Source organism: Molothrus aeneus, unplaced genomic scaffold (genome assembly GCF_037042795.1).
Source record: "Molothrus aeneus isolate 106 unplaced genomic scaffold, BPBGC_Maene_1.0 scaffold_30, whole genome shotgun sequence".
Classification (NCBI taxonomy): domain Eukaryota; kingdom Metazoa; phylum Chordata; class Aves; order Passeriformes; family Icteridae; genus Molothrus; species Molothrus aeneus.
In genome coordinates this window covers 2,258,620-2,271,818 of record NW_027098964.1, presented here as the reverse complement: position 1 = coordinate 2,271,818, position 13,199 = coordinate 2,258,620, and the positions used below count along the sequence as shown (strand labels likewise).

The 13,199-nt window shown below is 64.9% G+C and overlaps 2 protein-coding genes across 3 annotated transcripts; one reads left to right on the top strand and one right to left on the bottom strand.

Moving 5' to 3' along the window:
* Positions 1 to 676: 676 nt before the first annotated feature.
* On the top strand, positions 677 to 8,739 carry RTN3 (reticulon 3). Of its 2 annotated transcripts, XM_066570613.1 has the most exons (10): positions 677 to 859; positions 1,980 to 2,054; positions 3,369 to 3,864; positions 3,895 to 5,018; positions 6,218 to 6,428; positions 7,378 to 7,516; positions 7,614 to 7,683; positions 7,800 to 7,846; positions 8,002 to 8,060; positions 8,280 to 8,739. In XM_066570613.1, exons 1-10 carry the CDS (start codon positions 742 to 744, stop codon positions 8,323 to 8,325), a joined length of 2,385 nt encoding a protein of 794 aa, XP_066426710.1. In that variant the 5' UTR covers positions 677 to 741; the 3' UTR covers positions 8,326 to 8,739. The 2 variants fall into 2 exon arrangements, with proteins under 2 accessions (XP_066426710.1, XP_066426709.1); XM_066570612.1 differs by having other exon boundaries at positions 3,369 to 5,018.
* A 263-nt stretch (positions 8,740 to 9,002) lies between these two features.
* Positions 9,003 to 12,922, bottom strand: ZFTA (zinc finger translocation associated). The gene is made up of 4 exons (XM_066570671.1): positions 12,532 to 12,922; positions 10,960 to 11,907; positions 9,905 to 10,153; positions 9,003 to 9,284 (listed from the first exon to the last, which is right to left on the bottom strand). Exons 1-4 carry the CDS (start codon positions 12,722 to 12,724, stop codon positions 9,181 to 9,183), a joined length of 1,494 nt encoding a protein of 497 aa, XP_066426768.1. The 5' UTR covers positions 12,725 to 12,922; the 3' UTR covers positions 9,003 to 9,180.
* Positions 12,923 to 13,199: the final 277 nt, after the last annotated feature.

Genomic DNA, 13,199 nt, shown 5'->3' with positions numbered 1-13,199 from the left:
GGGTCGGGTGATCTCACGTGATTCCTGCAGGCCCCGCCCTTTACCGGATGTGCGGCGGGCGGTCCTCCTGTCCGACAGGAGGCGCCCCTTGCCGGCCGTGGCGGCGCTCCCGGGGCCGCCAGGGGCTCTCTATGGCCGCCGCCCCCCCGGAGGTCTCCCCCAGCCCCTCGGGGCGCTCTGCGGCCGCTCCCCCCACACAGGGGAAGGAACTGGGGCCTTTAGGCCCCTTTAGGAGGGTGCAGGCCTCTCCCCCCGCCCTCTAAGAAGCGTCCTAGAGCCGCTCACCGCTTTTAGGAGGACATTCCACGAGGGGATCCGCCCTATAGGAGACCCTGAGACGGGAGTGAGGGGGTGCAGAGCCCCCAAAACTCTTCTCCCACACACGAACCCCTCAGAACCTCTTCCCGTTGTGCGAAACTACAACTCCCGTCGTGCATCGGGCCACTCCAGCCGCGCGCAGGCGCAGCTTCTCCTTCTCCCGCTGCTGCCATGGCAACTGCGGAGAACCCCTTCGTTATGCGCATGCGCATCAGCGCCGAGCTGCGGCGGGAGGGCGGTGCGCGGCCATTGCGAGGTTCTGATTGGTCCAGCCACGACGGCTCCTCCCACCTGCAGCAGGTGCGGGGCGCTGATTGGTTTGCGGGCGCCGGCCACGCCCCCGCCAGCACCGCCCCCCCCGCAGTCGGGGCGCGGCCGCCGCCCCGCACGGACGGGCTCGCTCCGCGCTCCGCCGCCGCCGCCATGGCCGATCCCGCCGCGCAGTCCTCGCTCGTCTCCTCCAGCTCCTCTTCCACCTCCGTGACCTCGTCCTCCGCCTCCTCCCCGCGGGGCCTGGTCGGCGGTTCCATGTCGTGCTCCGGTAAGGGCCGGGCGGGGCCTGAGGGGGGTGAGGGAGGTGAGGCCTCGGCGGGGGCGTGAGGGGAAGGAGCCTCTGGGCGTTGGGTGTGAGGTAAAAACCGGTTGGGAGGGGCAGAAATAGCGAGGGAAAGCATTTAAGGGGGCGGTTGTTGGGGGCAGGAGGCCTTTGGAGGGAGATTTTGGGGAAAAGCGGCGTTTGGGGGCTTGGTGTGAGGGGAAAAGTCTTTTAGAGGGAGTTAGAAATGGGAGGGGGAGAACGTGAGGGGAAAATGAGGGAGAAAAGGCCTTGGAGGAGCAGATTTTGGAAATAGGGACTTGAGGGGGGGATTGGAGGGTGATGAGGCCTTTTGGGGGTGGGTGTGAGGTTGAGAGGCTTGGGGAATAAAAATGAGAGGTTAAAGAAGTTTTGGGGCAAAACAGAGGAGAAAAGGCCTTTGGAGGAGCCCGTTTTGGGGAATGATACTTTTAGGGGGGTTCTAAAGGGGAAATAAGTTTTTATAGGGGGACTTTAGAGGACAAAGAGGCTTTGAAGTGGAGATTTGGTTGGTGGAGAAGATTTTGAGAGCTTGGTTTTGATGGGCAGTGACACCTCCACCCCCACATCTCTCAGGAAAACGGGGGAAAAACGCCCAGGAAAGGGAATTTTGATGATTTTTTGGAGGGCTTTGGGGTCGTTGGGGACCTGCTGCTCCGTCCGTCCTCGCCTGGAATTTTGGGGAGGGGGAGTTTCCCCCTGCCCCGGTACCCCCTTCATTCCACCCATCGCTCCAGAGCATCCTGACTCGGCAATTCCCAGCATTTCACCCCAATTTCCAATCCCGGGCACCACCAAACCCCAAAACTCCGCGGTTTCACCCCAAATCTCCCCCTCGGGGGTGCAGCGGGTGGGGAATTTCGGGGTGACCCCTCCGGGACCCGTCCCTGCGCCGCTCCCTGCCCCAAAGGCTGGGGAAAAACGAGGTGAAAATCCCCAAAATTGGGTCCAGCCTAGAATTTTCCTGGTGGTTTTTTTGCGCCGAAGCTTTCGCCGCGCCGGCCCCGCCTCCTGGGGGGATTTTTGGGGGGGGTTTGGGGCGTTTTTTGGGGGGTGCCGAGCTCTCACCCTCTGTGTTCTCTTGCAGATCCCCCCAATTCTTCTTCCTCTTCCTCCTCCTCTTCCTCCTCCCAGCCCGTTTCTCTCTTTGCGGCTTCACCAGGCAAGTTCTCCCCATCTCTTCCCCCTCTTTTCCTGCACCCCCAGGAAGAAAAATGTCCCTAAAAAAGCCCCCCCCGGATTTTGTGTGTGTGTGGGGGGGGTCCCCAGAGCCACTTTGGGGACCCCCAGAGCTGTTTTGGGGCTCCCCAGGGTCGGTTTGGGCTCTTGATGTCACATCAAAGGGGGGATTTCCCCCCCAAAATAACCCCTGGATTTGGGGGGGGGGGGGGCACAAACGCTGCTGAGCCCCCCCCCCACCCGAAATGGGGCAACAAAGGGTTAAACTTGCCAAAAATGGACATTTTTCTTTTGCTCTCTTTTCCTGCTCTTTAACTCGGTTTCTTCTCCCTTTTTCGGGGTGAGCCCCCCCCAGCTTTGCCCCCTGCACCCCGAGGCTGCTCCCCCCCCCCCCCCAAAGCTTTGCACGACCCCCCCCCCCCCCCCCCCGCTGCTGCTGAAGGTGAAATTCGTCTTTTTTTGTGGTTTGGCCTCAAAATTCCTGCCCCGCCTGCGCCGAGTCCCACCCGCCACTGGGGGGGCTGAAACTGAGGGGGAGAGACCCCAAAATCCCCCCAAAATGAGGAGGGGGCTGAAGGAACCCCCGGCCTCGCTCCAGACCCAAAACCGGGGGATTTCACCCCAAAAATAGATGGAGGGACACCCCCAATTTTCAGCACCCAGAGCTGCAGGTTTGGGGTGTCGTCCCCCACATCATTCTGAACCCAAACCGAGGGGTTTTACCCCAAAATGGGGTTTGGGTTTGGTTCCAAAATGGGCTTTTTTAGCCCCAAATTTGGTTTGGGTTTGGTTCCAAAATGGGCGTTTTTAGCCCCAAACTGGGGTCTCTCCTCCCTGGATTTTGGGGTGTATTTGGGGAGGGGGTGGGGGGAGCCTCTGTGCCGCCGTCCCTCCTCCCCCCCCCCTTGCATGGGGGGACCCCCAAAATTCTCTGGGGGACCCCAAAACCGCCCCCACGCATGGCTGAGATCGGGGGAACCCCAAAATCCTGCCTGGGGACCCCAAAACTGCCCCCCCTCCCCCCCCCCCGCATGGCTGACCCCAAAATTCTCTGTGGGGGAGGAGACACAATGGGGGGAGGGGACCCCAAAACCGCCACCATGGCTGGGATTGAGGGGGGGACCCCAAACCCCCCTGGGGGTGCCCCAGGCCACCAAATGGGGGGGACAAAATGGGGGGGACAGGGGGACCCCAAACCCCGCTGGGGGTGCCCCAGGCCACCAAACGGGGGGCACAGAACAGGGGCACCCTCAGAACGGGGCCGGGGGACCCCCTGACCGTGTCCCCCCCTCCCCAGCGGCGCCGGGCGGGCGGGACCGGGGCCCGCCCCCGCTGGGGGGGACCCCGCAGAGCCCCCCCGAGTCCCCGGAGTCGCCGTTCGAGGTGGTCCCGGACCGCGCCGCCTTCGACCGCGAGTTCGGGCCCGCCCTGGCGCAGATCCCCGAGGGCCGCGAGTGCCACTTCCCGCCCCAGCCCCGCGGCGGCACCGGCGGCGGCCCCGGGCGGGCGGCGCTGGGCCGGCCCCCGCCCGGCTCGGCGGCGGCGCTGGAGGAGGTGTCGCGGTGCGTGCGGGAGATGCACAGCTTCACCAGCGAGCTGCTCTCCTGGCACCTGGTGGAGCCGCAGGGCCGCGGGGACAGCGGCGACAGCGGGGACACCGGCGGCGCCGGGAACGGCATTAACGGCCTGGGGAACGGTGGCACCGGGGGCACCGGCACTGGGAACGGCGTCACTGGGGTCACTGCCGTGGGGAATGGTGGCACCACAATGGGGAACGGTGGCACCGGCGTCACCTCAATGGGGAACGGTGGCACCGGCGTCACCTCAGTGGGGAGTGGTGTCACCGGCACTGGGAATGGCATTAGCGGCGTTGGGAATGGCATCGTTGGTGTCACCACAATGGGGAATGGTGGCACCGGTGTCACCTCAGTGGGGAATGGTGTCACCAGCGCTGGGAATGGCGTTAGCAGCATTGGGAATGGTGTCATTGGTGTCACCACAATGGGGAACGGTGGCACCGGCGTCACCTCAGTGGGGAATGGTGTCACCAGCGCTGGGAATGGCGTTAGCAGCATTGGGAATGGTGTCATTGGTGTCACCACAATGGGGAATATTGGCACCAGTGTCACCTCAGTGGGGAATGGTGTCACCGGCGCTGGGAATGGCGTTAGCGGCATTGGGAATGGCATCGTTGGTGTCACCGGTGCTGGGAGTGGCGTCACCAGTGTCACCGGTATTGGGAATGGTGTCACCGGTGTCACTGCCATGGGGAATGATGTCACTGCTGTCACCACAATGGGGAAAGGTGTCACCAGCACTGGCAGTGGCATTACCGGTGTCGCTGCCATTGGGGATGGTGTCGCTGGCGCTGGGAGCGGTGTCACCGCTGTCACCGGTGTCCCCGGCATTGGGAATGGCGTCGCCGGTGTCACCGGTGTCCCCAGCATTGGGAATGGCGTCGCCGGTGTCACCGGTGTCCCCGGCATTGGGAATGGCGTCGCTGGTGTCACCGGTGTCCCCGGCATTGGGAATGGCGTCGCTGGTGTCACCGGTGTCCCCAGCATTGGGAATGGCGTCGCTGGTGCTGGCAGTGGCATCGGGAGTGGCCTCGGTGGCATCGGCAGTGGTGTCGCCGGCATCGGGAGTGACGTCACCGCCCCTGGGAATGGCGTCCCCAGCGGTGGCATCGCCGCTGTCCCCGCTGTCCCCACGGACGCCGACAGCTCCGGTGACTCCGACGACACCGTCATCGAGGAGGCGCCGGGCGAGGCCGCCCCTGCTGTGCCCCGGGATGTCCCCGGGGCTGTCCCCGAGGGTGTCCCCAAGGCCGTCCCCGCTGTCCCCGTCCCGCCGGGCTCCCGGGACTGGGAGCAGGAGCACCAGACCCTGCGGGACCTGGGGGAGCCCCCCCGACGCCCCCCGGCCGGGCCCCTGCCCCGCCTGGCAGGTAAAGCCCCAAAAGGGCCCCGTGCACCCCAAAAGGGCCCTGTGCACCCCAAAAGGGCTTTGTGCACCCCAAAAAGGGCATTATGTACCCCAAAAGGGCCCTGTGCACCCCAGAAAGGGCCCTGTGCACCCCAAAAAGGGCCTTATGCACCCCAAAAAGGGCCTTATGCACCCCAAAAAGGGCCCTGTGCACCCCAAAAGGGCCCTGTGCACCCCAAAGCGGCGCCGAAAGCAGCGGGGGGGAGGGGGCTGTGGATGGAGCCCAAATTGGGGTAAAAAAGAGGAGAAATGGGGAGGGCCCAGCCCTGAGGGCTGCGGGGAGGGGAGGCTCAGGGGTGCCTTGGTTTGGGGTAAAATCCGGGAATTTGGGGTAAAATCCGGGGATTTGGGGTAACCTCCGGGGATTTGGGGTAACCTCCGGGGATTTGGGGCCAAACCCGCCGGCACATGGTGAGGGGTTAATTAACGCCTGGTTTTAATGGGGGGCTGTAATTAATTAAGGGCTGTGTGTAATGAAGGGGCTGTTTTAATGAGCGAGGGTAATGAGCGCGTTCAGGGGGAAGAGGGAAAGTGGCACGGGGGCAAATGGGGGTGGGGACAGCGCAGGGACCACCTGTGACCCCCCTGTGTCCCCTCTTGTGACCTGTCCTTGTCACCCCCTGTATCTCCCCTGTGTGTCCCCTCCACATCCCCTGTGTGACCCTGCTGTCCCCCTGTCTGTCCCCCTGTGACCCCTCTGTCCCTGTGTGTCCCCCTGTCTGTCCCCTCCATGTCCCCCTGTCTGTCCCCATGTGTCCCCCTGTCTGTCCCCTGTCTGTCCCTGTGTCCCTCTGTCTGTCCCCTGTCTGTCCCCCTCCATGTCCCCCTGTCTGTCCCCTGTCTGTCCCCCTGTCTGTCCCCATGTGTCCCCCTGTCTGTCCCCTGTCTGTCCCCCTATCTGTCCCCATGTGTCCCCCTGTCTGTCCCCATGTGTCCCCCTATCTGTCCCCCTGTCTGTCCCCTGTCTGTCCCCCCTGTGACCCCCCTGTCCCCCTGTGTGTCCCCCTGTCTGTCCCCTCCATGTCCCCTTGTCTGTCCCCCTGTCTGTCCCTTGTCTGTCCCCCCTGTGACCCCCCTGTCCCCATGTGTCCCCCTGTCTGTCCCCTCCATGTCCCCCTGTCTGTCCCCCTGTGACCCCCCTGTCCCCCTGTGTGTCCCCAGCCATTCAGGACCTGCTCTTCTGGCGGGATGTGAAGAAGAGCGCGGTGGCCTTCGGCGCCAGCCTGGTGCTGCTGCTGTCGCTGGCCACGCTCAGCGCTGTCACCGTGGTGGCGCACGTGGCGCTGGCCCTGCTCTCGGTCACCATCAGCCTCAGGGTCTACAGGGCCGTGGTGCAGGCGCTGCAGAAATCCGACGAGGGGCACCCCTTCAGGTGGGTCTGGGGGGGTTTGGGGTCCTCAGGGCGGATTTGGGGGATTTGGGGTTCCCCAGGGTGGGTTTGGGGATCCCCAGGGCGGGTTTGGGGGTTTGGGGTCCCCCAGGGCGAGTTTGGGGGATTTGGGGTCCCCCCGGGTGGGTTTGGGGGGTCTGGGAGCTTGGGAACACCCCCAGCCCTGGTTTGGGGACAGCGGTGTCACCGTGGGGGTTCAGGGGGGTTTGGGGGTGTGGGTGGGGAATTTGGGGGTGTGAGGAGGATTTTGGGGGTGTGGGTGGGGATTTTGGGGTCCAAAGGGATGTGAGGAGGGATTTTGGGGTTCAGAGGAGTGTGGAGGAGGATTTTGGGAGTGTCAGGAGGGATTTTGGGGTGTGAACAGGGATTTTGGGGGTGTGAAGGAGAATTTTGGGGTGTGGATGGTGATTTTGGGGTGTCCCCACCCCAATCTCTGACCCGGACCTGACCCTGTCCCCCAAGACCTTCCAGGACTTGGTGGGATAGAGATGAATTTTCACTTTAGACACAAACTTTGGGGTGCAGATGCAGATTTTGGGGTTCAGGGCGGGGATGTTGGGGCGCAGATGCAGCTGTTGGGGTGCAGATACAGATTTTGGGTTGCAGATGCAGATTTTGGGGTTCAGGGCAGGGATGTTGGGGCGCAGGTGCAGCTGTTGGGGCGCAGGTGCAGCTGTTGGGGTGCAGCTGTTGGGGCGCAGCTGTTGGGGTGCAGCTGTTGGGGTGCAGGGGCAGCTGTTGGGGTGCAGCTGTTGGGGTGCAGATGCAGCTGTTGGGGCGCAGCTGTTGGGGCGCAGCTGTTGGGGCGCAGCTGTTGGGGTGCAGCTGTTGGGGTGCAGCTGTTGGGGCGCAGCTGTTGGGGCGCAGCTGTTGGGGCGCAGCTGTTGGGGTGCAGCTGTTGGGGTGCAGCTGTTGGGGTGCCCCTCCCCAGAGCTTACCTGGACCTGGACGTGGCGCTGTCCCCCGAGAGCCTCCAGGCGCACGCGGCCGCGCTGGCCCAGCGGCTGAACCGGGCCCTGCGCCTGCTGCTCCACCTCTTCCTGGTGGAGGACCTGGTGGATTCCCTGGAGGTGCGCAGCCTTCCTCCCCCTCCTGCCCTTCCTCCCCCTCCCCGGCCCCCCAAAACCCCCCCCGGGACCCCCCAAAACCTCTCGTGTGCCCCCCCAGCTCGCCCTGACCATGTGGCTGATGACCTACGTGGGAGCCGTGTTCAACGGCATCACCCTCCTCATCCTCGGTGAGACCCCCCCCGTTCTCCCCACAGGGGTTTGGTTTTGGGGGTGGTGACCCCAAAATTGCCACGGAGGGGGGGTTCCCCCCAAATAACCCCCCCTATCCCCCCTTTTTCCCCAGCCGACATCTTGGCCTTCACCTTCCCGCCCCTGTACGAGAAATACGAGGTGAGCCCGGACTGGGAACCCCCCCAATTAAAGGGGATCCCCCCAAATTAAAGGGGACACCCCCAAAATCAAGGGGGCCATCCCCAGAAATGGGGGGACACCCCCAGAAATGGGGGGACACCCCTGAAATCCCCATTTTTTCCCCCCCAATCCAGGTGCAGATCAATCACTACATGGCCCTCGTCCGCCACCAGACCAAGGAACTCATGGCCAAGTAGGTGCTCATGGGACCCCCCCCCAAAATCCTGGGGACACCCCAAAAAATCCTGGACAGCCCCTCCAAAAAATCCTGGACAGCCCCTCCAAAAAATCCTGGGGACTCCCCAAAAAAATCCTGAAGAGCCCCAAAAAATCCTGGGGACCCTCCAGAAATTCTGGGGACCCCCCCAAACCGTCGTGGCCCCCCCAGCTGATCTCTGCCCTCTCTCTGTAGGGTCCAGGCGAAGCTCCCGGGCCAGGCCAAGAAGAAGCCGGAATAAACCCCGGGGTGGGGGAGGGGGAGTTTGGGGGTACCCAGCGCTGCCCCCCCCCACTCCAAGCTTGTCTGCCCCCCCCCCCAAAACTCCACCCACCCCCCCTAAACTCTGTTCCCCTCCCCCAATCTCACAGTGACGTCCGTCTGTGCCCCCCCCACCTCCCCCCAGTTGAAATGGGGGGGGGCCCCCCCAAGCTCGTTCCCCCCCCCCCAGTTTTATTTTTTTAAGGTTAATTGAGGTGAAATGTCTGTAACTGCTGTAAATGGGGGAGGGGGGGCTCAGCCCCGCCCACAGCCCCCCCAGACCGCGCCCCCCGACCCCCCCTCGCTGCTGGGGGGGTGGGAAATGGGGGAGACCCCCCCCCCCCAAAAAACATCCACCGCGGGGCTGTGGCCACAATAAAACATCGCGACAAGGCTGGGGCGCTCTGTGCTGGTGACACCCCAAAAATGAAGCCCAGGATCCCCCCAAAATGTCCCCAGAACCCCCCCAAAATGTCCCTGGGACCCCCCCAAAATGTCCCCGGGACATCCCCAAAAATGTCCCCCCCAACGTTGTCCCTGTGTCCCTTCGGATGCCCCCCAAAATGACCCCCCCAGATGTCCCCGAATGTCCCCAAGACCCCGGGGGTTTCTGGGGGCGTTTATTGGGGTGTCGTGTACAAGGTGGGGGGGGGGGGACACAGACACATAAATAAAGTGACACCGGGGGGGGGGTGACAGTGACACTGAGGGGGGGGTGACAGTGACACCACCGAGGGTGACACTGGGGAGGGGGTACAGGTGTGGCTCTGTTGTGGGGACACTGGGGGGGTCACCGGTGTCCCCACTGTCCCCACCCCCCCCTGCAGTGTCCCCATCAGGCAGGGGGGGCCCCTGTGCCCCCCACCCCCCCTGCGGCCTCTTCCTCCTCCTCCTCATCTTCCTCTTCCTCCTCCTCGGCGGGGCCGGGGGCTGGCAGGGCTGGGGGGGACAGCGCTGTCACCTCCTGTCCCCTCCTGTCCCCTCCCTTTCCCCCTGCCCTGCCACCGGTCAGGGACGCGCCACAGTGTCCCCAGCATCTGTGTCCCCAAAGGCTCCAGCACCCCCAGGTCCCCATTGTCCCCATTGTCCCCATGTGCCACCCACCCCAGTGTCCCCAGTGTCCCCAGTGTCCCCAGGTGCCACCCACCCCAGTGTCCCACCTTTGTCCCCATACCCCTGATGTCCCCGTTACCCGCAGCACCCCACACCCTCCCTGTCCCCTGTCACCGGTGCTGTCCCCACGGGTGGCACTTTGGCCACGGTGTCCCACTGTCCCCAGGGGTGGCACTTTGTCCCCACTCACCGTGGCTGTCCCCTCTGTGTCCCCATTGTCCCCTCTCACCGTCGCTGTCCCCGCTGTCCCTGCAGGCTGTCGGGGTGCGTGGCCCTGTCCCTGTCCTGTCCCCACCGTCCCCTCTCACCGTCGCTGTCCCCACGCTGTCCCCGCTGTCCCCGCAGGCTGTCGGGGTGCGTGGCCCTGTCCCTGTCCTGTCCCCCCCATCCCCGGTGTCCCCTCTCACCATTGGTGTCCCCGCGCTGTCCCCGGTGTCCCCTCTCACCGTCGCTGTCCCCGCGCTGTCCCTGCTGTCCCCGCAGGCTGTCGGGGTGCGCGGCCAGCGCGTGCCTCCGGATGTCCCCGAGGTGCAGCGAGGGCAGGGGGCGGGAGCAGCGCAGGCAGCGCAGCCGGTGCCCCCCGGCCTCCAGGTCCAGCAGCAGCTCCGCCCGCAGCCACCCCCGCAGAGAGTCCCCAAGGGCCACCACCCCCCCTGGGGACACCTTGGTGGCCCTGGGGGACGGGGGACGGGGCCCTGCGCGAGGGGACAGCGCAGTCAGCAAGGGGGGACAGGAGTGATGGGGACAATATGGACACCTTTGGGACAATATGGGGACAGGACGAGGGATACTGGGGACACCTTGGTGGCCCTCGGGGACAGGGGACGGGGCCCTGTGGGAGGGGACAGCGCGGTCAGCAAGGGGTGTCAGGGACAGAGGGGCTGGGGACACTTTAGGGACAGGCCAAGGGTCACTGGTGACACTTTGGGGACACTGGTGACACTTTGGGGACATTGGTGACGCTTTGGGGACACTGGTGATCTTTGGGGACCTGTGGCTGGTGCTGCGGCCATGGGAGGAGCCGCAGAGGGGGCGGGGCTGAGCGGCTGGGTGTGGTCTGGGTGGGGCCGCTCTTAAAGGGGCAGTGACAGCTTAAAGGGGCGGGGCTTGGTGAAGGGGTGTGGCCAGATATGGGTGTGGCATTTAAAGGGGAAGTACCACTCGCTGAAAGGGGCGTGGCTTGCACAGAAAGGGGTGGGGCTACAGCTAAAGATGGCGTGGTCAATGTAGCACTGTACTGAAAGAGGGCGTGGCCTGAAGTTAAATGGGGCGTGGCCACACTTAAAGGGACAGAGCTGATCCTAAAGGGGCGTGGCCACACTTAAAGGGACAGAGCTGATCCTAAAGGGGCGTGGCCGCATTTAAAGGGACAGAGCTGCTCCTAAAGGGGCGTGGCCGTATTTAAAGTGACAGAGCAGCTCCTAAAGGGGCGTGGCTCCATTTAAAGTGACAGCACCCCCCTTAAACCTCTCCGCCCCACCTTGCCCAGCCCCGCCCGTACCTGTCCCGTGGGTGCCAGCCCCGGGGGCTCCCTGGGGCCGGGGGGGCTGTCCCAGGCGCGCGTCCCAGGAGCGCAGCACCAGCTGCTTCTCGCGCGGCCCCCAGGCCCCGGAGTACGGGTGTTTCTGGCGGATGTGGCGCTTGATGGTGCTGAGCTTGAGCGTGGCCAGGGCGCTGCCGCACACCAGGCAGCGCATGCCGTGCCGCGCCGCGTTGAACTCCATCAGGTACTCGGAGCGCCAGCGCTCGTGGTAATAACGGCGATGGTCCCGGCCCGGAACGCGGCTCCGGCCCGGCCGCGACGCCCGCCACTCCCGGGGCTGCTCCCGGGGCTTTTCCTGGGGCTTCTGGGGCTGCTCCTGGGGCTTCTGGAGGTGCTTCTGAAGGTGCTCCCGGGGCTGCTCCCAGGGTTGCTTCTGGGGCTGCTCCCGGGGCTTTTGGGGCTTCTCCTGGGGCTTCTGGAGGTGCTTCTGAGGGTGCTCCCAGTGCTTCTCCCAGTGCTGCTCCTGGGGCTTTTCCCAGGGCTTTTGGGGCTTTTCCTGGGGCTGCTCCCGGGGCTGCTTCTGGGGCTTCTGAGGGTGCTCCTGGAGCTGCTCGCAGGGCTGGTCCTGGGGCTCCTGGAGCTTTTTCTGGGGCTTTTGGGGCTGCTCCCAGGGTCGGTCCTGGGGCTGCTCCTGGGGCTTCTCCTGGGGTTTCTGGGGCTTTTCCCGGGGCTTCTGAGGGTGGTCCTTGGGCTTCCCCCAGGGCTGCTCCCAGGGTTTCTGGAGCTGCTCCTGGGGCTCCTCCCGGGGCTTCTTCAGGGGCTGCTCCCAGTGCTGCTCCTGGGGTTTCTCCCGGTGTTTCTGGGGCTGTTCCCGGAGCTTCTCCCGGTGTTCCTGAGGTTTCTCCCGGGGTTTCTCCCGGGGTTTCTGTGGCTCCGGGCTCTGGCACAGCCCCCGCGGGGAAGCGGCTGCAGGGAAGGCCGGGGAGGGAGGTCCAGGCATGGGGGAGGCTCAGGGGGGATTTGAGGGGTGGGAGGGACACCAAGGATTAGGGGCAAGGCTGGGGGGGTCTTAAAGGGACAGAGCAGTGAAATGGGGGGGGGGGGGACAGGAGAACTTAAAAGGGGCGGGGGGTTCTTAAAGAGGCAGGGTCCTTAAATGAGGAGGGGGTGGGGAAGGGAGGGGCACATCCTCAAGGGACAGGGACATCCCGAATTCCTCTGGGCATCTCCAAGGGACAGGGATCCTTGAAGGGGATGGGGACACCTTAAAGGGACAGGGAGGTCCCAAACTGGATGGGGCCGTGAGGGATGGACAGGGACATCCTGAATTCCTGGGGACATTTTCAAGGCACTGGGATAATTTCAAGGGACGGAGCGTCGGACAGGGGCACCCTAAATAGAACCAGGTCATCTTAAAGGGACAGGAACCCGTTAGAGAGCCCGGGGCCGATGACAGGGGATGGCAAAGGGCTGGGGACCCCCCCGGGGGTCGGGGGGCTTCTTGAAGAGCCAGCGCCGCTCCCATTGTGTGCCAAGGGGGTGGGGGTCCCACCGCACCCCCCGCTCCCCCCCCGCCGTCTCGGTGCTCACCTGGGCCGGGGCCGGGGCGGGGGCCCGGGGGCTCCATGGCGGGGCCCGGCGGCGGCGGCGGCGGCGGGCGGGGGCCGACCGGGGTGGGGACGCTGCCGTGGGGCCCCTGGGGCTCCTTTAAGGGCTCCTGGGTAAATTTAAAGGGGCCGCACGCCGTTCCCATCCCCCTCGCCCAGAGCCCGCCCCTCCCCATAACGGGGGGCTGCGGGGGGGGGCGATGAGCGTCCGGCGGGTCTCAGCCCAGCCCCCCCCCCATCCAGAGGAGCCACAGCGGTGATTTTAAGGGGGGATCCCCCCATGATGGGGGGGATGGGGGAGCCCCTGGATGCTCCCCTATGACCCCCCCTCCATCCCGCCCGAGGGTGCCCCGAGCGATGGGGAGCCCATGGAACCCCCTCCCCCATCCAGGCCCCGCCCCTTTGGTCCAAAGGGGGCGTGGTTGTCTGAGGACACGCCCTTCTCTGGCTGGCACCGCCCCTTCCCAGTTCCCCCTCCCAGTAATCCCAGTGCAGACAAAGAGCTCCCTTCCCCCCAAAATCAGGGAGGACCCGGGGGTCCCGCAAAGACCCCCAAATTCAGGGAGGGTCCAGGTATCCTGGAGAGCCCCCCCAAATTCGGGGAGGGTCCAGGTATCCAGGAGAACCCCCCCAAATTCGGGGAGGGTCCTG

Bases quoted from the DNA above. Each gene is read 5' to 3' on its own strand.
- RTN3 (XM_066570612.1), top strand. From the start codon at position 742: ATGGCCGATCCCGCCGCGCAGTCCTCGCTCGTCTCCTCCAGCTCCTCT. The intron at 7,517-7,613 runs GTGCGCAGCCTT...GTGCCCCCCCAG, and splicing joins ACCTGGTGGATTCCCTGGAG to CTCGCCCTGACCATGTGGCT. The intron at 7,684-7,799 runs GTGAGACCCCCC...CTTTTTCCCCAG, and splicing joins CATCACCCTCCTCATCCTCG to CCGACATCTTGGCCTTCACC.
- ZFTA (XM_066570671.1), bottom strand. From the start codon at position 12,724: ATGGGGAGGGGCGGGCTCTGGGCGAGGGGGATGGGAACGGCGTGCGGC. The intron at 10,154-10,959 runs GTACGGGCGGGG...CCCCTCGCGCAG, and splicing joins GGCTGGCACCCACGGGACAG to GGCCCCGTCCCCCGTCCCCC. The intron at 9,285-9,904 runs GTGAGAGGGGAC...TGTCCCCCCCAG, and splicing joins ACAGCGCGGGGACAGCGACG to CCCTGCCAGCCCCCGGCCCC.